The sequence below is a fragment of the Aquarana catesbeiana genome, linkage group LG04 (genome assembly GCF_042186555.1).
Source record: "Aquarana catesbeiana isolate 2022-GZ linkage group LG04, ASM4218655v1, whole genome shotgun sequence".
NCBI classification, from domain to species: domain Eukaryota; kingdom Metazoa; phylum Chordata; class Amphibia; order Anura; family Ranidae; genus Aquarana; species Aquarana catesbeiana.
Genome location: NC_133327.1, coordinates 523,802,294 through 523,825,416, shown reverse-complemented (window position 1 = coordinate 523,825,416; position 23,123 = coordinate 523,802,294). Strand labels below are relative to the sequence as shown.

Genomic DNA, 23,123 nt, shown 5'->3' with positions numbered 1-23,123 from the left:
AGACTCGTGCGATACGCACAACCACTTCCCACGCCAGCCACCAGAAGGGCAAAGACACGTGACTTACTGCAGAGGTGGTCTGGATGGTGTCCTGTTCCCCCCAAACACAGTCAGAGCTGAAGAATGCCAGTGCAGAACCTGGGAAACAAACCCTATTGTCAGGAAACTAATACAGCTAATGTTCATTCTTGTGCAGCTGATGCTGCTTTTCATGCAGCTAATGCTCATTCCATGTGCTTGTGCACATGTACCAGCACAAAGGCGAGCTCGGGCTAGTACCCAGAGTGCACTAACACGTAGGTGCATTTTTGTGCGCCAGCACACATCGGCCCGCACATCCACGTGCATTGTTGCCAAGCTGCCTATATAAAGAGAATACTGATGTGTGCTAATCGCTGGATGTTTTTCAGCTTCCTCATGATCCTTGTGCTCTGTGGATTCTGGATATTGACCTCAGCTTGTTTCCTGACAATGCTGCTGCCTCACCGTGTATGACCCTGGTTCACCTTGACTACATCTCTGACCATAGCAGTCACCTGCTACCAAGCTACCTCTGTCACCACATTCAGGGGTGCTCAGACCAGAGCCACAGAGCCACAAGCCCTCTCATCAACTCAGCGTTCAAAGAAGGTATGTGACACCCATCCAGACATCCCTTGCCTTTCTGTCTTTCTATGGAGCTTTCAGAATCAGGGTTCCACCAGCTGGTGTACCATGACCCTGGACATGTAAAGCACTCTTCAGCTACTGGAGACCTCACTTAAAAAAAAAAAATAAGATAAAATGAGAACAGAGACATACAACAAAAGTTGTAAAACGTCTGGGGTATAAAAAAATATCAGGATAGACTTTAGGAACGCAATTTAACCACTTAAGGACCAGCCTCGTTTTGGATTTTAGGTGTTTACATGTTTAAAACAGGTTTTTCTGCTAGAAAATTACTTAGAATCCCCAAACATTATATATGGTTTTTCTTCTAACACCCTAGAGAATACAATGGCGGTCATTGCAATACTTTTTTTTGCACCGTATTTGCGCAGCGGTCTTATAAGCGCACTGTTTTTGGAAAAAATTCACTTTTTTGAATAAAAAAATAAAACAACAGTAAAGTTATCCCAATTTTTTTTTATATTGTGAAATATAATGTTACGCCAAGTAAATTGATACCCAACATGTCATGCTTGAAAACTGCGCCCGCTCATGGAATGGCGTCAAACTTTTACCCTCAAAAATCTCCATAGGCGACGTTTAAAAAATTCTACAGGTTGCATATTTTGTGCTACAGAGGAGGTCTAGGGCTAGAATTATTGCTCTCGCTCTACCGGTCGCGGCGATACCTCACATGTGTGGTTTGACCACCGTTTTCATATGCGGGCGCTACTCGCGTATGCGTTCGCTTCTGCGCGCGAGCTCGTCGGGACAGGGGGGTTTTAAAAATTTTTTTTTTTATTTTTATTATTTATTTTACAATATTTTATTTATTTTTACACTGTTTAAAAAAAAAAAATTGTGTCACTTTTATTCCTATTACAAGGAATGTAAACATCCCTTGTAATAGAAAAAAGCATGGCAGGACCTCTTAAATATGAGATCTGGTGTCAAAAAGACCTCAGATCTCATATTTACACTAAAATGCAATAAAAAAAATGAAAAATGACATTTGAAAAAATATGCCTTTAAGAGACGTGGACGGAAGTGACGTTTTGACGTCGCTTCCGCCCAGCAGTGTCATGGAAACGAGTGAGCGCCATCTTGGCCTCACTCGTCTCCAGACAAACCACTGAGCAGGACGCGATCGCCTCCGCCGCTACCGACGGCTCCGGTAAGCGGCGGAGGGCACCGGATTGCGGCGGGAGGGGGGGCCTCTCCCGCCACCGATAAAAGTAATCTCGCGGCGAATCCGCCGCAGGGACCACTTTTATCTGAAAGCCGGCCGCCGCACGAAAACGGGGATACCGGGGTTATGGCAGCTAACTGCTGCCATAACAACGATATCCCCGTTCAAAATTAGGACGTACATCATCGTGCGGCGGTCGGGAAGTGGATAAACAGTCTAGTGGAAAGAAGGGAAAGGGAAGACATGACTAAAACCTTTAAATCATTAAGGGTATGAATAAGGTTCAGGAAGGCAGTAATTTCAATATGAAGCTAGGATCAAGGACACCAGAACATGACCTAAAGGGTAGGTGATGCTTGGAATAGACTTCCAGCAGAGGCTGTGTGCAACAGTAGTCAACACTCTGTGAATTTAAAGTGATTGTAAAGTAACATTTTTTTTAACCACTTCAATACCAGGCACTTAGATACTTCCCGCCCAGGCCAATTTTCACCTTTCAGTGCTGTCGCAATTTGAATGACAATTGCGCGGTCATGCTACACTGTACCCAAACAAGTTTTTTATCATTTTGTTCCCACAAATAGAGCTTTCTTTTGGTGGTATTTGATCACCTCTGCAGTTTTTATTTTTTGCGCAACAAAAAAAAAAAGACCGAAAATTTCGAAAAAAAACAAGTTTTTCTTTGTTTCTGTTAAATTTTTTTGTAAATAAGTATGTTTTCTCCTTCAATGATGGGCACTGATATGGCTGCACTGATGGGCACTGATGGGCACCGATGAGGTGGCACCAATGAGGTGGCACTGATGAGGTGGCACTAACGGGCACTGATGATGGGCACTGATAGGCGGCACTGATGGGCACTGATAGGTGGCACTGATGGGCACTGATAGGTGGCACTGGTATGCGGCACTGATGGGCACTTGTAGGTGGCATTGATTGGTACATATGGGTGGCACTGATGGGTACTTATGGGTGGCACTGATGTGTGGCACTGATGGGCACTGATAGGTGGGCACTGATGGGCACAGATGGGCACAGATGGGCACTGACAGGTGGCACCAATGGGCAATAACAGGTGGCACCGATGGGCAATGACAGGTGGCACTGATAAAACATTGCTGGGCAGATCTGGGCATTGCTGGGCAGATCAGCGACATAATGGTGCCAATCAGTGCCCATTTGTGGGCACTGACTGGCACAGATTGGGCACATGTGGATGGCCATGGGGTACATACCTGGCCATCCATGTTGCCCCTTCCCTGGTGGTCCTAGTGGCGATCCCTGGTGGTCCAGTGTGGTGATTTGAGGGGGGGCTGCGCTGATAAACAATCAGCGCAGACCCCCCCTGCCAGGAGAGCCGCCGATCGGCTCTCCTCTACTCGCGTCTGTCAGACGCGAGTGAGGAAGAGCCGATCAACGGCTCTTCCCATTGACAGCGTGATCAGCCGTGATTGGACACGGCTGATCACGTGGTAAAGAGCCTCCGCCGGAGGCTCTTTACCAAGATCGGTGGAGCGGTGTGTCAGGCTGACACACCGCTCCACCGATCGCCGCGATGCGCGCCCCCGGGGGCGCGCTGCGGCATGTTATCCTGCTGGACGTCAAATGACGTCCAGTCAGGATAACAGAACCACTTCACCGGACGTCAATCCGCTATAGGGCGGGCGGGAAGTGGTTAAATAACATGTTATACTTACCTGCCCTGTGCAATGGTTTGGCACATAGCAGCCCTGATCTTCCACTTCTTGGGTCCCCCACTGGTGCTTCCGACTCCTCCCCTCTGTTTTATTTATCTTTAAAAGCCTACCACGTGTGCATATCTAAATGTGTTGCAGCTGAGCCCCACCAGCAGCCCCAGCAAACTGGGAGATGTCACTTAAGTATTTACTTAGTACTCAGTATTTACCTCACCCAGCAGTTAGATAAAAACTTATGTAGGGACGTGAAGGGATTGGCACAGTAGCTGGGACAGACTAGAGAGTAATTAGACTTTCCCAGAAGAGCAGAACACTACAATGTTCAAGAAGAGAGAGGGCTTAGGGAATCAATTCCTGAAGTAGTAAAATTTTCTATAAAGCTCAAAGGCCCATTGAATGTGAATAACAAATTAATACATATATACAACCCCTGGCAAAAATTATGGAATCACCAGTCCCTGAGGATGTTCCTTCAGTTGTTTATTGTTGTAGAAAAAAAGCAGATCACAGACATTTCAAATGGCAACTTTCTGGCTTTAAGAAACACTAAAAGAAATCAAGAAAAATAATTGTGGTGGCCAGTATCAGTTAGATTTATAGAACAAGCACAGGGAATAAATTATGGAATCACTCAATTCTGAGGAAAAAATTATGGAATCACCCTGTAAATTTTCATTACAAACACTAACACCTGCATCAGATTAAATCTGCTTGTTAGTATGTAGGTAAAAAGGAGTGGTCACACCTTGGAGAGCTGTTGCAACAAGTGGACTGACATGAAGCATGGCTCCAACACCAGAGTTTTCTATTGAAAAAAAGGTGAGGATTATTAAACTCCTTAAAGAGGGTAAATCATCACGCAGTGTTGCTCAAGATGTTGGTTGTTCACAGTCGGCTGTGTCTAAAACATGGACCAAATACAAACAACATGGGAAGGTGGTTAAAGGCGAGCATACTGGTAGACCAAGGAAGACATCAAAGCATCAAGACAGAAAACTTAAAGCAATATGCCTTGAAAACAGAAAATGTACAACAAAACAAATGAGGCACAAATGGGAGGAAACTGGAGTCAACATCTGTGACCGAACTGTAAGAAACCGCCTAAAGGAAATGGGATTTACATACAGAAAAGCTAAAAGAAAGCCATCTCTAACACCTAAACACAAAAAAACAAGGTTACAATGGGCTAAGGAAAGGCAATCGTGGACTGTGGATGATTGGATGAAAGTCATATTCAGTGGTGAATCTCGAATCTGCATTGGGCAAGGTGATGATGCTGGAACTTTTGTTTGGTGCCGTTCCAATGAGATTTATGCAGATGACTGTCTGAAGAAAACATACAAATTTCCACAGTCAATTATGATATGGGGCTGCACGTCAGGTAAAGGCACTGGGGAGATGGCTGTCCTTAAATCTATTGAAAGGATGTTTGGGGATGATGAAATCATTTATCAAGATGATAATGCATCTTGCCATAGAGCAAAAACTGTGAAAAAATTCCTTGAAGAAAGACACATAAAGTCAATGTCATGGCCTGCAAACAGTCCGGATCTCAGTCCAATTGAAAATCTGTGGTGGAAGTTAAAGAGAATGGTCCATGACAAGGCTCCAACCTGCAAAGATGATTTGGCAACAGCAATCAGAGAAGGCTGGAGCCAGATTGATGAAGAGTACTGTTTATCACTCATTAAGTCAATGCCTCAGAGACTGCAAGCAGTTATAAAAGCCAGAGGTGGTGCAACAAAGTACTAGTGATGTGTTGGAGTGTTATTTTGTTTGTTTGTTTTTCATGATTCCATAATTTTTTCCTCAGAGTTGAGTGATTCCATAATTTATTCCCTGTGCTTGTTCTATAAATCTAACTGTTACTGGCCACCACAATTATTTTTCTTGATTTATTTTAGTGTTTCTTAAAGCCAGAAAGTTGCCATTTGAAATGCCTTTAGTTTTTGGCCATGTCTGTGATCTGCTTTTTTTCTACAACAATAAACAACTGAAGGAACATCCTCAGGGACTGGTGATTCCATAATTTTTGCCAGGGGTTGTACATACATTCAACCATTAGTGCAAGAAACAAATGCCAACGGGAAAGACGTATGGTCATGAGCATTAGTTGGTTGGGTAAGGGCAGGGGAGGAAGCTTCAATAGCCCAATTAGACCCAATTTATATGTAGAAAATGGTGTAGAATGCATAGGGGGTAGCCTGTAAATATATCTGTAAATATATCTGCTGGGAGGTGAATTAATTATTATGGGCACTGAAAGCCCTATAATGTAGAAGGGCAAGGGGGAGAAGTATCACAAGGGGTAGTGCCTGCTGTAATGAATGAAGTAAGAAGATATGAAATGTGGAGAAAGAAGGGGGGCTTTGAAGTAAAGGAGAGGCAGAATAATGTGTGGGGCCCAGTCTGAAACCCCCGTTAAATTAAGTAATTAATGCAGACATCCCAAGTCTCCTGCGAGCTGCGGGAGTCTCCCGCATTGGGCTGTGGGCTCACGGATACCCGAAAGCACCAAGCAATCTCCCGGCTGGGCCTGTCACTCAGCCACAGACAGACTGTTCTGGCGCTTGCGGGTATCCTGGGTGGGGAAAAAGTCTAGAGTGACAGCTGTCTTAGTCAATGAGAGGCTGTAGAGTGATGGGTGGGGATTATCCTTGAGTGACAGCAAACACAGCCAGTGAGGGGAGCAGAGGCCGGGTGTATGGTGTTGTTGGAAGTATGGAGGATGTGTGAAGTGAGGGACTGCAGGCCGGACCAGGAATGTGATCCATCTCAATGTTGGGGGGGAGAGGTAGGTATAAGGAATAGATGAGAGGAATGTCCCGTACACACGGTTGGATTTTTCAACGGAAAATGTTCGATGGGAGCTTGTTGTCGGAAATTCTGTGTAAGCTCCATAGGACATTTTCCATCGGAATTTCTTGTCACACAAAATTTGAGATCTGGATCTCAAATTTTTTGACAACAAAATCTGTTGTCGTAAATTCCTATCGTGTGTACACAATTCCGACACACAAAGTTCCATGCATGCTCGGAATAAAGCAGAAGAGCCATACTGGCTATTGAACTTCATTTTTCTCGGCTCGTAGTACGTGTTGTACATTGGCATTCTTGATGTTCGGAATTTCTGACAAGGATTGTGTGACCGTGTGTATGCAAGACAAGTTTGAGACAACATCCGTCTGAAAAAATCAGTGGATTTTGTTGTCGGAATGTCCGATCGTGTCTACGGGGCATAAGGGTTCTCAGTGTAATGGGGGTCATTGTGGGTCTGAGTGGTATTATGTGTACAGTGTGTGTCTGGGGGGTGAAAGTGTCTGAAACATAAACTGTCTGTGTTGCCCATAGGAACCAATTATCTTCTGTCTTCTGTCTGTGGCGGAGTGACAGGCGGATGTGATGACGTTCCTTGTCTGTGCAAGGTGGAGGACTGTAACAAAGTCCCGCCTCCTAGATTACACAAAACACCATTCCAATGATACATTGAATCAGTGTGACATGTATCATAGAAGGTGGGAATTTCTTACAGTTGCCGCCGGGATATTTAAATCTATTTCAGAGCTCTGTCTGATCAGGCTGTATTCCATGGGCACTGGTAAGGCTGTATTTCATGGGCACTGGTAAGGCTGTATTTCATGGGCACTGGTATAACTGCATTTAATTGGCACTAATCAGGCTGCATTTAATTGGCACTAGTAATGCTGCATTTAGCCACTTGCTGCCCGCCATATAGCAGAATGACGGCGGCAAAGTGGTGTCAATATCCTGACTGGACGTCATATGGGGGGGCGTGCATCGCGGCGATCGTTGTTGCTGGGTGTCTCTGACGGAGACTCTTTACCATGTGATCAGCCTTGTCCAATCACGGCTGATCACGATGTAAATAGGAAGAGCCGGTGATCGTCTTTTCCTCACTTGCGTCTGACGGACGCGAGTAGAGAAGAGCCGATCGGCTGCTCTCCTGACAGGGGGGGTCTGTGCTGATTGTTTATCAGCACAGCCCCCCTCAGGTCCTACCCAGGACCACTAGGGAAGCCGCCCAGGACCACCAGGGAAGCCGCCCAGGACCACCAGGGAAACCAGCCACACTGGACCACCAGGTATGCCCCCTAGACCCCCAGGGAAATACTAACCAGTGCAAAGGCAGCTGCCAATCAATGCCCAGGCAGCTGCCAATCAGTGCCCATGTCAATGCCTATCACTGCCAGTGCCACCAGGGATGCCTATCAGTGCCGCGTATCAGTGCTGCACATCAGTGCCCATCAGTGCCACGTATTCGTGCCCATCAGTGCCCAGCAGTGCTGCCTATCAGTGCCCATCAGTGCCGCCTATCAGTGCCCATCAGTGCCACCCATAAGAACCCATCTTTGCAGCCTTTCAGTGCCCATCAGTGTCGCCCATCAGAGCCCATCAGTGCCCACCAGTGCCACCCAGTGCCACCCATGAGTGCTCATCAGTGCCGCCTATCAATGTCCATCAGTGCTTCATATCAGTGCCACCCATCAGTGCCGCCTACCAGTGCCCATCAGTGCCGCATATCAGTGCCCATCGTCAGTGCCTGTCAGTGCCCGCTCATTGGTGCCACCTCATCGCTGCCACTTTATCAGTGCCTGTCAGTGCCGCCTTATCAGTGCCCATCAGTGAAAGAGAAAATTTACTTATTTACAAAATTTTTAAACATAAACAAAAGCAAAACTTTTATCTTTTTCAAAATTTTCGGTCTTTTTTTATTTGTTTAGCAAAAAATAAAAACTGCAGAGGTGATCAAATACCACCAAAAGAAAGCTCTATTTGTGGGAACAAAATGATAAAAATTTAGTTTAGGTACAGTGTAGCATGACCGCGCAATTGTCATTCAAACTGCGACAGCACTGAAAGCTGAAAATTGGTCTGGGCAGGAAGGTGTCTAAGTGCCCTGTATTTAAGTGGTTAATTAGCATTGGTAAGGCTGCATTAAATTTTTTTTTGGGGGGGGGGGGGGCGCCGATCCGAAGCGCCACCTCCCTGAAATGAGTTTTTGCAGGTTGAGATGTCTGTTAACGTGTCATCATCAGAAGGAGAGTAGGTGATAATACTAATGGCGCGTACACACGAGCGGAATGTCCGACAGAAAAAGTCAGACGGAAGCTTTTCATCGTATATTCCAATTGTGTGTATGCCTCATCTGACTTTTTTTTTTGAAAATTCTGATGGACCTAGAAATAGAACATGTTCTAAATATTTCCAATGGAACCAATTCCTATAAGGAAAACCGCTCATCTGTATGCTGTTCCGATGGACAAAAAACGACGCATGCTCTGAAGCAAGTAAGAGAAGGAAGCTATTGACTACTGGCTATTGAACTTCCTTTTTCTAGTCCCGTTGTACATGTTGTACGTCGCCGCGTTCTTGACAGTCGGACTTTGGTGTGATCGTGTGTACGCAAGACAGTTTCAGCGGAATTCCGTCGGAACTCCATTGGAAAAACCTTCAGAGTTTATTCCGACGGAAAAAACGGTCGTGTGTACGCGGCATTAGAGTGAGTGCCATTCAGAACAGTAGTGAGTTAATCATGGTGCTCATCAAATGCTCCTTCACCTCAATTAAGTTCAAAGTAGGTTGTCTCTAAGCCTTAGCTATGGTTTGGCATGTGGCCAGAAAAATTAAGGTTATTAGTTTTCTTTAATTTTTGATGTGGTCAGAAATTGGTCTCTCAATTGAAGCCTGTCATGGGTTGTGAATCAGATTTGTATTAAGGAGGGTTCCGATCAAGTTGTATACCCATAGCCATAATGTTTGGACCTTGGGGCACTGCCGCAAAATGTAGTACAGTGTGCCCTGTGCCCTACACCTCCAAAAAAGGGAAAGGAATTGGGTGTAAATTTCGCCACATGATCTGGTGTCAAATACCATTGTACAATAGTACATTGTGGGTATTTTGCTGGGCCAGATTTTGTTCCATTCTGAAAGATCTGTGAATTCCTCCAGATCTCATTCCCAGTTGAGCATGTAAGTGAATTTAGAACTGCTCATAGGGAATGTAAGAGTTATGATAGAGATATTGGACCCTGTCACAATTAAGGGTCAGGTTTGAAGGCCAGTGGCTATAGCAGTGGAAAGGCTCACACAGAAAGCAGCAGGGTAAATACACCAGCGGATGACAGCAGGAGTGTAAGGAGCAAGATATTGACAGGAGAAAAATGCAATAATCTGGCAAGACATGCCTTAAATAGCAAGTCCATGGGAGGAGCAAGGAGTTCAAGGTTCACCAGAGACAAGATAGAAAGTAAGTTTGTCCAAAGGATCAAGCAGGGAGCTGTCTAGCATCTGAGGTGGCTCAGCAAGAAGAGCTACTGCCAGACAAAGCAGATGCAAGTCCCGTTGTACATGTTGTGTGTCACCGCGTTCTTGACAGTTGGACTTTGGAGTGATCGTGTGTACGCAAGACAGTTTCAGCTCCAAGGTTCAGATCCAAGTCCTGACAAGCCGCTGAGTGTGGGTCATTCACACAGCGTCTTTTGAATAGAGATAGATGTAACAGACAGTCAGTATTTTGTTTGAAAAGCATGTGTATGGAGTGATCTCCCCAATGATATCAGAAAAATTCTGTTTGGGGGACCTTCCAGTGCTTCTGGAGTCATATAAATGCCTTGATACAGTGGAGCAAAAAAGTATTTAGTCAGCCACCAATTGTGCAAGTTCTCCCACTTAAAAAGATGAGACAGGCCTGTAATTGTCATCATAGGTATACCTCAACTATGAGACAAAATGTGGAAACAAATCCAGACAATCACCTTGTCTAATTTTTGAAAGAATTTATTTGCAAATTATGGTGAAAAATAAGTATTTGGTCACCAACAAACAAGCAAGATTTCTGGCTCTCACAGACCTGTATCTTCTTTAAGAGGCTCCTTTTGTCCTCCACTCATTACCTGTATTAATGGCACCTGTTTGAACTTGTTATCAGTATAAAAGACACCTGTCCACAATCTCAAACAGTCACACTCCAAACTCCACTATGGTGAAGACGAAAGAGCTGTCAAAGGACATCAGAAACAAAATTGTAGACCTGCACCAGGCTGGGAAGACTGAATCTGCAATAGGCAAGCAGCTTGGTGTGAATAAATCAACTGTGGGAGCAATAATTAGAAAATGGAAGACATACAAGACCACTGATAACCTCCCTCGATCTGGGGCTCCACGCAAGATTTCACCCTGTGCGGTCAAAATGATCACAAGAACGGTGAGCAAACATCCCAGAACCACACGGGGGACCTAGTGAATGACCTGCAGAGAGCTGGGACAAACGTAACAAAGGCTACCATCAGTAACACACTATGCCGCCAGGGACTCAGATCCTGCAGCGCCAGACGTGTCCCACTGCTTAAGCCAGTACATGTCCGGGCCCGTCTGAGGTTTGCTAGAGAGCATTTGGATGATCCAGAAGAGAATTGGGAGAATGTCATATGGTCAGATGAAACCAAAGTAGAACTGTTTGGTAGAAACACAAGTTGCAACCAAAGAACACCATACCTACTGTGAAGCATGGGGGTGGCAACATCATGCTTTGGGGCTGTATCCCTGCAAAGGCAACAGGACGACTGATCCGTGTACATTAAAGAATGAACGGGGCCATGTATCGTGAGATTTTGAGTGCAAACCTCCTCCTATCAGCAAGGGTATTGAAGATGAAACGTGGCTGGGTCTTTCAGCATGACAATTCTCCCAAACACACCGCCCGGGCAACGAAGGAGTGGCTTCGTAAGAGGCATTTCAAGGTCCTGGAGTGGCCTAGCCAGTCTCCAGATCTCAACCCCATAGAAAACCTTTGGAGGGAGTTGAAAGTCTGTGTTGCCCAGCAACGACAGCCCCAAAACATCACTGTTCTAGAGGAGATCTGCATGGAGGAATGGGCCAACATACCAGCAACAGTATGTGACAACCTTGTGAAGACTTACAGAAAACGTTTGACTTCTGTCTTTGCCAACAAAGGATATATAACAAAGTATTGAGATGAACATTTGATATTGACCAAATACTTATTTTCCACCATAATTTGCAAATAAATTCTTTTAAAAAATCAGACAATATGATTGTCTGGATTTGTTTCCACATTTTGTCTCTCATAGTTGAGGTATACCTATGACGACAATTACAGACCTCTCTCATCTTTTAAGTGGGAGAACTTGCACAATTGGTGGCTGACTAAATACTTTTTTGCCCCACTGTGTATATATATATATATACAGTGGCTTGCGAAAGTATTCGGCCCCCTTGAACTTTTCAACCTTTTGCCACATTTCAGGCTTCAAACATAAAGATATAAAATTTTAATTTTTTGTGAAGAATCACCAACAAGTGGGACACAATTGTGAAGTGGAACGAAATCTATTGGATATTTTAAACTTTTTTAGCAATTAAAAAACTGAAAAGTGGTGCGTGCAAAATTATTCGGCCCCTTTACTTTCAGTGCAGCAAACTCACTCCAGAAGTTCAGTGAGGATCTCTGAATGATCCAATGTTGTCCTAAATGACTGATGGTGATAAATAGAATCAGGGCCGATCCTAGGGTCACAGACGCCTGGGTGCAGAAATATTTCTGGCTCCCCCACGTGGGCGTGGTCATCTTACCAACTCCTCCCCTTTACAAATGTTACTTTGGCAACGACAAACACAGAGATGCTCCCCTAAAAAGTCTTCGTTACCCTGGGATCCTCCCATGATCTTTTAACAATAAAGAAAATCTAGGAAGAGCGTACACTAATGAGACCTGGAGGGGAGTCTCTCTGATGCACACAGAAAGGGCTTCTGTTAGAGAGTCTGTTAGAAAGAGCCCCCAGATATAATACAAAAGATAGTCAGAGACTGCAGACATAGTACAGGAGATGGTCAGAGACTGTAGACATAGTACAGGAGATAGTCAGAGACTGTAGACATGATAAAAGAGACGGTCAGAGACTGCAGATATAATACAGAAGATGGTCAGAGACTGCAGTCATAGTACATGAGATAGTCAGAGACTGCAGACATACTACAGGAGATAGTCAGAGACTGCAGACATACTACAGGAGATGGTCAGAGACTGCAGACATAGTACAGGAGATAGTCAGAGACTGCAGACATACTACAGGAGATAGAGACTGAAGACATACTACAGGAGATGGTCAGAGATTGCAAACATACTACAGGAGACGGTCAGAGACCGGAGATATAATACATGAGATAGTCAGAGACTGAAGACATGATACAAGAGACGGTCAGAGACTGCAGACATACTACAGGAGATGGTCAGAGACTGCAGACATACTACAGGAGATGGTCAGAGACTGCAGACATGGAACAGGAGATGGTCAGAGACTGCAGACATGATACAGGAGATGGTCAGAGACTGCAGACATACTACAGGAGATGGTCAGAGACTGCAGACATGATACAAGAGATGGTCAGAGACTGCAGACATGTTACAAGAGATGGTCGGAGACTGCAGACATGTTACAAGAGATGGTCAGAGACTGCAGACATGTTACAAGAGATGGTCAGAGACTGCAGACATGTTACAAGAGATGGTCAGAGACTGCAGACATGTTACAATAGATGGTCAAAGACTGCAGACATGTTACAAGAGATGGTCAGAGACTGCAGACATAGTACAGGAGATGGTCAGAGAATGCGGACATATTACAGGAGATGGTCAGAGATTGCAGACATACTACAGGAGACGGTCAGAGACTGTAGACATAGTACAGGAGATGGTCAGAGACTGCAGACATGATACAAGAGATGGTCGGAGACTGCAGTTCCTATGGACGTTAGTAGATAATGGCCGATCGGCCCTCTCACCTGACCCAGCGATACAGCAGCAACAGTTCCTCTGATCAGGAGTCTGCTCACTCTGAATTGCCTGTGGCGACTCCGCTGGGTAGCACCCAGATCTGCATTCTGGCAATGACTCCATTCCTTTCTCCACCAGGGATGGTGCTAGGCTGTGTGGTTTTCCCTCTGGTGGCGCAGGTCAGCGGGGTTCTCTCTCTGATGGTGTTCCCTCAGCACTGTTCTCTCCCTCTGGAGTCCTGGGTGTACTTCCCTGAAAGCTTTCCCGGGCTCCTGGCTCTCTCTCTCCCATTCAGCTGAGCATGCTGTGTGGGCTGAAGTTTCCGTGTTACAGTGGGGCTGCCAGTCCTTGGGACTACATGTCCCACAATCCTCTTCTTTGCTCCTTTTTTTTTTCTTCTGGCCGACATGAAGGCGGGGGGAAGAAACATAGTGCGCTGCTCACTAGTACAGCAGTGCGCGCGAAGAGGAGAGGGAGAGGGGTGTCACCCGGTGCGGTAAAACATGGTATCACCCCCTCCACCAACTATAGTCGCCCCTCAGTACAGATCCCCCTCCACTAAGTATAGACCCCCCTCCGTCAGTGCAGACCCCCCACTAAGTATAAACCCCTCCCTCAGTACAGACCCCCCATCAGTATAGACCCCCCCAGGACAAAACACCCCCCTCTATCAGTATAGACCCCCCTCAGGACAAACCAACCACCCCTCCATTAGTACAGACCCCCTTCAAGACAAACCACCCCCCTCCATTAGTACAGAACCACCCCCCTCCGTGAGTACAGACCCGCCAGAACAAACCACCCCCCTACATTAGTACAGAACCACCCCTCCTCCATTAGTACAGACCCCCCTGAACAAACCACCCCCCTCCATTAGTACAGACCCCCCTCAGGACAAACCACCCCCCCATTAGTACAGAACCACCCCCCTCCATTAGTACAGACCCCCCTCAGGACAAACCACCCCCCTCTATTAGTACAGAACCACCCCCCTCCATTAGTACAGACTCCCCCAAAACAAACCACCCCCCTCCATTAGTACAGACCCCCCCAGGACAAACCCCCCATTAGTATAGACCCCCCAGGACAAACCCCCCCTCCATTAGTATAGACCCCCAGGACAACCCCCCCTTCATTAGTATAGAACCCCCCAGGACACCCCCCTCCATTAGTATAGACCCCCCCAGGACAACCCCCCCTTTATTAGTATAGACCCCCCCAGGACAAACCCCTCCCCTCCATTAGTATGGACCCCCAGGACAACCCCCCTTCATTAGTATAGACCCCCAGGACAACCCCCCCTTCATTAGTATAAACCCCCCCAGGACAACCCCCCCTTCATTAGTATAGACCTCCCCCCATGACAACCCCCCCTTCATTAGTATAGACCCCCCCAGGACAAACCCCTCCCCTCCATTAGTATAGACCCCCCAGGACAACCCCCCTTCATTAGTATAGACCCCCCCAGGGCAACCCCCCCTTCATTAGTATAGACCCCCAGGACAACCCCCCTTCATTAGTATAGACAACCCCCCTTCATTAGTATAGACCCCCTAGGACAACCCCCCCTTCATTAGTATAGACCCCCCAGGACAACCCCCCTTCATTAGTATAGACCCCCCAGGACAAACCCCTCCTCCGTTAGTGTAGACCCCCCCAGGACAAACCCCCCCTCCATTAGTATAGACCCCCCAGGACAACTCCCCCTTCATTAGTATAGACCCCCCTAGGACAAACCCCCCCTCCATTAGTATAGACCCCCCCAGGACAACCCCCCCTTCATTAGTATAGAACCCCCCAGGACACCCCCCCTCCATTAGTATAGACCCCCCCAGGACAACCCCCCTTCATTAGTATAGACCCCCCAGGACAAACCCCTCCCCTCCATTAGTATAGACTCCCCAGGACAACCCCCCTTCATTAGTATAGACCCCCAGGACAAACCCCTCCCCTCCATTAGTATAGACCCCCCAGGACAACCCCCCTTCATTAGTATAGACCCCCCCAGGGCAACCCCCCCTTCATTAGTATAGACCCCCCAGGACAACCCCCCCTTCATTAGTATAGACAACCCCCCTTCATTAGTATAGACCCCCCCAGGACAACCCCCTTTCATTAGTATAGACCCCCCAGGACAACCCCCCCTTCATTAGTATAGACCCCCAGGACAAACCCCCCCTCCATTAGTATAGACCCCCCAGGACAACCCCCCCTCCATTAGTATAGACCCCCCAGGACAAACCCCCCTCCATTAGTATAGACCCCCAGGACAAACCCCCCTTCATTAGTATAGACCCCCCTCCATTAGTATAGACCCCCCCCAGGACAACCCCCCCTTCATTAGTATAGACCCCCCAGGACAAACCCCCCTTCATTAGTATAGACCCCCCCAGGACAAACCCCCCCTCCATTAGTATAGACCCCCCAGGACAACCCCCCTTCATTAGTATAGACCCCCCAGGACAACCCCCTCTTCATTAGTATAGACGCCCCCAGGACAACCCCCCCTTCATTAGTATAGACGCCCCCAGGACAAACCCCCCTTCATTAGTATAGACGCCCCCAGGACAAACCCCCCTTCATTAGTATAGACCCCCCCAGGACAAACCCCCTCTCCATTAGTATAGACCCCCCAGGACAACCCCCCCCTTCATTAGTATAGACCCCCCAGGACAACCCCCCCTTCATTAGTATAGACGCCCCAGGGACAACCCCCCCTTCATTAGTATAGATGCCCCCAGGACAACCCCCCCCTTCATTAGTATAGACGCCCCCAGGACAACCCCCCCTTTATTAGTATAGACCCCCCAGGACAAACCCCCCCTCCATTAGTATAGACCCCTGACAAACCAGCCCCCCCTCCATTGAGCTAATTAAAAAACACCCGGGCGGCAGCTGGAGAGGAGAGGACAGTGTGCAGCCCCACCGCCCAGGTGGAGAACTGAGCGTGTCAGGCTTGGGCAGCAGGCGGGAGTTACACAGGAGGAGGATAGCTGGATCACGTCGGGAACGGACCGCCCCCCCCGTGACGTCACTGCGCGGCTGGTCTCTCTGCACACAGAGACACAGCCGCTCCGATCTCCAGCTGTTTCCACTCTCCTCCTCTGACAGGAGGAGGGAGGGGGGATGCCTGGGCTTCGGCAAGAGACACAGAGGCGGCTGCGGTGACCGGCGGAAAGAGCCGCCTACGCTACGGACAAGGAGAGGAGGAGGGAGGGGAGCACTCTGGCGCTTCAGCGCCCCCACCTCTGTGGCGCCTGGGTGCACTGCACCCCGTGCACCCCGGCCAGGATCGTCCCTGAATAGAATCCACCTGTGTGTAATCAAGTCTCTGTATAAATGCACCTGCTCTGTAATAGTCTCAGGGTTCTGTTGAAAGCGCAGAGAGCATCATGAAGACCAAGGAACACACCAGGCAGGTCCGTAATACTGTTGTGGAGAAGATTAAAGCTGGATTTGGATACAAAAAGATTTCCCAAGCTTTAAACATCCCAAGGAGCATTGTGCAAGCGATCATTTTGAAATGGAAGGAGTATCAGACCACTGCAAATCTACCAAGACCTGGCTGTCCCTCTAAACTTTCAGCTCAGACAAGGAGAAGACTGATCAGAGATGCAGCCAAGAGGCCCATGATCACTCTGGATGAACTGCAGAGAACTACAGCTGAGGTGGGAGAGTCTGTCCATAGTACAACAATCAGTCGTACACTGCACAAATCTGGCCTTTATGGAAGAGTGGCAAGAAGAAAGCCATTTCTCAAAGATATCCATAAAAAGTCTCGTCTAAAGTTTGCCACAAGCCACCTGGGAGACACACCAAACATGTGGAAGAAGGTGCTCTGGTCCGATGAAACCAAAATCGAACTTTTTGGCCACAATGCAAAACGATATGTTTGGCGTAAAAGCAACACAGCTCATCACACTCAACACACCATCCCCACTGTCAAACATGGTGGTGGCAGCATCATGGTTTGGGCCTGCTTTTCTTCAGCAGGGACAGGGAAGATGATTAAAATTGAGGGGAAGATGGATGCAGCCAAATACAGGACCATTCTGGATGAAAACTGTTGGAGTCTGCAAAAGACCTGAAACTGGGACGGAGACTTATCTTCCAACAAGACAATGATCCCAAATATACAGCAAAATCTACAAAGGAATGGTTCACAAATAAACGTATCCAGGTGTTAGAATGGCCAAGTCAAAGTCCAGACCTGAATCCAATCGAGAATCTGTGGAAAGAGCTGAAAACTGCTGTTCACAAACGCTCTCCATCCAACCTCACTGAGCTCGAGCTGTCTTGCAAGGAAGAATGGGCAAGAATTTCAGTCTCTCGATGTGCAAAACTGATAGAGACATACCCCAAGCGACTTGCAGCTGTAATCGCAGCAAAAGGTGGCTCTACAAAGTATTAACGCAAGCGGGCCGAATAATTTTGCACGCCCCACTTTTCATTTTTTTATTAGTTAAAAAAGTTTCAAAAATCCAAAAGATTTTGTTCCACTTCACAATTGTGTCCCACTTGTTGGTGATTCTTCAAAAAAAATAAAAATTTGATATCTCTATGTTTGAAGCCTGAAATGTGGCAAAAGGTTGAAAAGTTCAAGGGGGCCGAATACTTTCGCAAGCCACTGTATATATATATATATATATATATATATATATATATATATATATATAGTAATTTAAGTAATTATAAACTTTCAGTGTTCCAATTCCAAGCTGGATAGTGAAAACCTAAAAAAAAAAAAAAAAAATCTTACATCTATTCTTGAAGATTGTTATATTTACAGAATCTTCTTCCCCTGCTACCCATAACAATAAAATACAAAATTACCCAAGGTCAAGCAGGATATAATTAAACAAAGTAATATTACACATTGATGCTACATTTATGTTTTACAATCTGTCCATAGATGATAATTTCTAAAGTGCTCTTCATTTGTAATTAATGTAAATGTTGGAAGGCGTTAAGTACAAACTTAAAATTGCATGTACAATGAGCAGTAAGTCAAGAGTCTACTTAACACTAAATAATTAATTCCGTGAATGCTGTGTGTCAACATAAGAGATGAAAGACTCAGAGGTCAAAAAGTTTGAGAAAGTCTCCTGAGCAACAATGTTTTCACTCTCAGTTTTGTCCTCTTCTCCTGTCCTTCATCACCTTGAATCAATAATTCAAACTATTTAGTTATTTATAGCCCTTTCATGCTATACTATTGTATTCACTCAACAGATGGAAAAGGTTTTTATAGAAACAGACTGCTTAACTTTATCAATTTTATTTAAATGAAATAGTCAGGTAAAATTAAACTTTCAAAAAGAAAACATAGCTTTCTAGAGCACTGTAAGTAAAAAAAGATCACATTTTATTTGATTAAAAAATACAATTCCCCCTTTTTTGCTCATGTTTTCTCTCCCTGTTCTGTGCATTTCTAATACATTCTTTGTTCTGTGAATGTATGTGCACTCCAGCTGAACGTCACAGTTTTACTGAGGTGACTACAACAGAATGTGACAGTATACTGTGCATTGGCATACAGTAGCTGCTTATAGTCCAGCTCATGAACAGGCTGTAAAGAATGACAATGTCACAGCTAAACTGAGTAACTGTGTCTATAGGCACTTCCTTTTGTAGGGTGGCAATTAGAGGTCGACCGATATGGGTTTTTCTCTGGCCGATGCCCATAGGCACTTCCTTTTGTAGGGTGGCAATTAGAGGTTGACCGATATGGGTTTTTCTCTGGCCGATGCCCATGCCAATATTAAGAAATCGGGCCGGCCAATGGCCGATATATGATGCCAGTTTTTGCGGCCAATATTTTAAGCCAATTTTTCTTTTTTTGGCAGGTGGCACTGGTTGCCACTGATTGGCACTTGCGATTGGCACTGGCAGGTGGCACTGGTTGGCACTGGCAGGTGGCACTGGTTGGCATTGGCAGGTGGCACTGGTTGGCACTGATTGGCACTGGCAGGTGGCACTGGTTGGCACTGATTGGCACTGGCAGGTGTCACTGGCAGGCAGCATTGGTTGGCACTGGCAGTTGGCACTAGCAGGTGGCACTGGTTGGCACTGATTGGCACTGACAGTTGGCACTGATTGGCACTGGCGATTTGCACTGGCAGGTGGCACTGATTGGCACTGGCAGGTGGCACTGGCAGTTGGCATTGGTTGGCACTGGCAGCTGGCACTGGTTGGAACTGACAGGTTTCACACTGAGCTGATTTGTCAGTTTCAGTTACACTATATGTAACTGAATGCAGAGACCAGCTGTTAGAATTCAGTGTGATGTCGGGGGTGGACGGGACCCGGGGTGGACGGGACCTGGGGTGGGCGGGGCCCTGCAGCTATCAAACACCAGCCAATGATTGGGCTGCTTAAGAAAGTGGGTGGGGCCACATACGTGTAGCAGCCCGCCGAGATCCCATCCCATTGGCTGGTGTTTGATATCTGGGTCCCGCCCACCCCCGACATCACGCTGAATTCTGACAGCTCCTCTCTCTGCATTCAGTTGCAAATCAGTTTAACACACTGAGCACAGAGCCGCTCAGTGTGTGAAACTGTCAGTGGAGTGTGGGGAAGGGAGGTAATCGGGCAATTTTTGCACAAAAATCAATCAATTCCAATTTCTTAAAAAAGGCCAAATATCGGCCGATATATCGGCCGACCTCTAGTGGCAATGCCTTGTTGGTAGGATCACCATTTAGGATTTAACAGAAAACAGAAATCAGTTGCAAATCAGTTTAACACACTGAGCACAGAGCCGCTCAGTGTGTGAAACTGTCAGTGGAGTGTGGGGAAGGGAGGTAATCGGCCAATTTTTGCATAAAAATTAAGCAATTCCAATTTCTTAAAAAAGGCCAAATATCGACCGATATATCGGCCGACCTCTAGTGGCAATGCCTTGTTGGTAGGATCACCATTTAGGATTTAACAGAAAGCAGAAAATATAAAAAACTACAGGTGCATGTGCAGCAAAATGTTTGGCTTAAAGTGATTGTAAATGATCACCTTGTAAAACAACCCATTCAGAAAATAGAAATAAAAGGCAGAACATATTTGTATAGATATAAAAAAAAAAAAAAAAACATAAATAATTGTTTCCCCTTTTTTATAAATAATCACATTCCCTCTGCATAAGAGCTGAGGGGAGGGGGAGGAGAAACAGCAGTACACTGAGCTTCCCAGTGAATGGCTGTGCAGCAGGGGTGTGTCAAGAGAAGTCTTATCATTGAAGGAGAGTACACTAAGTTCCCAGCATAGCTAGAGAACTGACCACGGTATGTTCTCTTATTCAGTGTTGTCAGTTTTTAATAGGAAAGCATAGAGACTGGCAGGAACACCAGGGATTTCACATAAAGGAAGTATACAAGTACATGGTACCAGCAGGCCCATATCAGGAATATGAAGTGTTGGGGTAACAAACGCTTTAAATGTTTAGGTTTAGATAAATACAAAATAGACAGAAGCTGCAGGAATGATCCCGGTATAACAACTTCTCGCCCAGGACATTTATATGCCTAAACTGGACAGGAAGCAGTTGAATTGCTACAATCTCTTTCTGACTGTAGATGTAAGCATTTTTACACCAACTGTTGCAATAGTTATCTGCAGATTCCACAATAAAATCCTGGGGTAATTAGAGACTTCTTTTAGCATTAACTGGTCAGCTTTTTAAGTGGAATGATTGATTTCAAATCCTTTGGCAATCTTTCTTAAACCTTGGTCATACTCATAGGCATCCACAACCTTCTTGCTGCGGACCTTAAAGTGGTCTATGAATCTTGGAATGATGACACCACACATCAACAGCAAATAAAACATGGGACCCTGGCAGTGGCGTCACTAGGGGGTGGCTTTTGGGGCTATAGCCCCAAATCTGGGGCCCGTAGCCCTGAGTTTCTGCAGGGGTCCCCAAGGAGACGGAAGGCTCTCTGGGGACCCTGATGTAAGTGGGGGGCTCTCTGGGTACCCTGATTTAAGGGGAGGCTCTATGGGGACCCTGATTTTAGAGGGAGGTTCTCTGGGGACCCTGATTTAAGGGGGAGGCTCTCTGGGGACGCTAATGTAAGGGGGGCTCTCTGGTCATATATATACACACACACATATATTATATACATGTGTATGCCCGCCCAAGCGTTTGACTTTCTTTACTATGCTGCTTTGGGCTGTAGCCCCAAATCTTTTGTAGACCTAGCAACGCCCCTGGACCCTGGATATCTGAGGTTTAAAACTCATCTTCAGGCAAAATCAGATGTAAGTAGGTAAAAGCATAACTTTTTATCTGATGTACTCCACTAAATTACAAGTGGCCTTCTCTTCTTATGCTTCAAAGAAGGCAGAATACAGTTTGTCCAATTTCCTATGTGGGGGATGCAACACTTGTGCCTGCTCTATGTGAACCTGGTGAAGGGTCCCATGATGCCCCCACATATTTTCTTTGCAATCAAGTCAGTGCAAAAATCAAGTGTCAACTGGTCTATGACAATTAAGCAGCTGCAGTACTCAAAGCTCAGTTAAACTTTGTTATAATTAATATGAAAGAAGACTGTACCACTCAGCGCATAGTCTTTTTTGAACTTGAATTAAGTTGCTTTTGCCTTTTCCTGCCCAGCTTTGCTGCTGCTGCCTAGTTGTGCCCACTTTCTGCCTACACACCAGTATAGCACGATTATGCAGGATATCAGGCACTGGCAAAGACAGGGGAGCTCCTAATTTTTGCTCACTGCCCACAGCAGTTTCTCCCTGTCCAAGTTTGCCTCTATGCTTAGATATGTGCTAGTAATGTGCCTCTGCTGGCAGACTGCAGGCACAAAACAAATATCACTCAGTATCAGACAGAGCACTGATGTAATAGATAAATCTGTCAATTAATTGTGTATGATTTATGAAAGTGGAGTGGTCATATCATGGCTGATTTACTTATGTCAAGTAGGCATCACAATGCAAGGGAATTTTCCCTAGTACTTAATGAAAGAGATGAAGCTCTACTGACTTCCATCATCCAATCACGTGGAAGCAAAATAAAGATTTTTTTTTTAAATTTTCCATGAACATGATTTAGTATTCTTTGCAAAGTGAAATTTTACCAGATAAACTAAGATAAAATGTCCTTAAAAATGAACAGTCTATTTGCCTTTAGTAAAACAACAAAACCTACTGTCTCTATTAACCATACAGTCGTCTTGTTTAAAATAAAGATAACACCTTAAAGGGACTACAAGAAAATGGTGCCCGGCCGCACATAGGATCGACAGACTGTAAAAACTAAGATAGTTAAAGATGATAAGAATTGGTCATGCAGGGCCTAATCAAAGAGGCATCTATGATTAAGCCCTACATGGGCAAAACGCATTGAGGGGTTCTTCTATGGGTGGAGAGCTCAGCTGAAGTTAATTATCATCTTTCACTATTTTAGGTTTAGTCCGCTGATCTTGTGTGGGTTGGCGACATTTTCTTGTAGATCCAGCTAAACCTGATGAGCCTTAAATCCTGACCAACACCAGCATATAGCGTCACCAGCCACAGGACTTCTGAAGCATTAGAACTGTTCTGTTTTTTAGGTTACATTACACATGAATTATAATTTTATAGCTTGCATGTTTGTATAGTCTTCAGAAATGCACATGTCTAGCAACAATATACAATATTTACCTTGAAATCCGATTTCTGGAATGTATAAGGGTATGTATTTGGCTTGTGGAAGATATATAACATCCTGTAAATCAAGCACAGAAAAAAAAAATCTTAAATACTAGAAAACTTTGTAAGGTCAAGT

The 23,123-nt window shown here is 45.7% G+C and overlaps 1 protein-coding gene across 4 annotated transcripts in view; it reads right to left on the bottom strand.

Annotated features, from left to right (window-relative positions):
- ADGB (androglobin) overlaps positions 1–23,123 on the bottom strand; it is a 505,879-nt gene that overhangs the window by 202,766 nt on the left and 279,990 nt on the right. For all 4 annotated transcript variants that reach the window (XM_073627819.1, XM_073627820.1, XM_073627821.1 and 1 more), the window contains one exon: positions 23,000–23,063. In XM_073627819.1, coding sequence (XP_073483920.1) covers positions 23,000–23,063 — 64 coding nt within the window. The remainder of the gene's footprint in view (positions 1–22,999; positions 23,064–23,123) is intronic.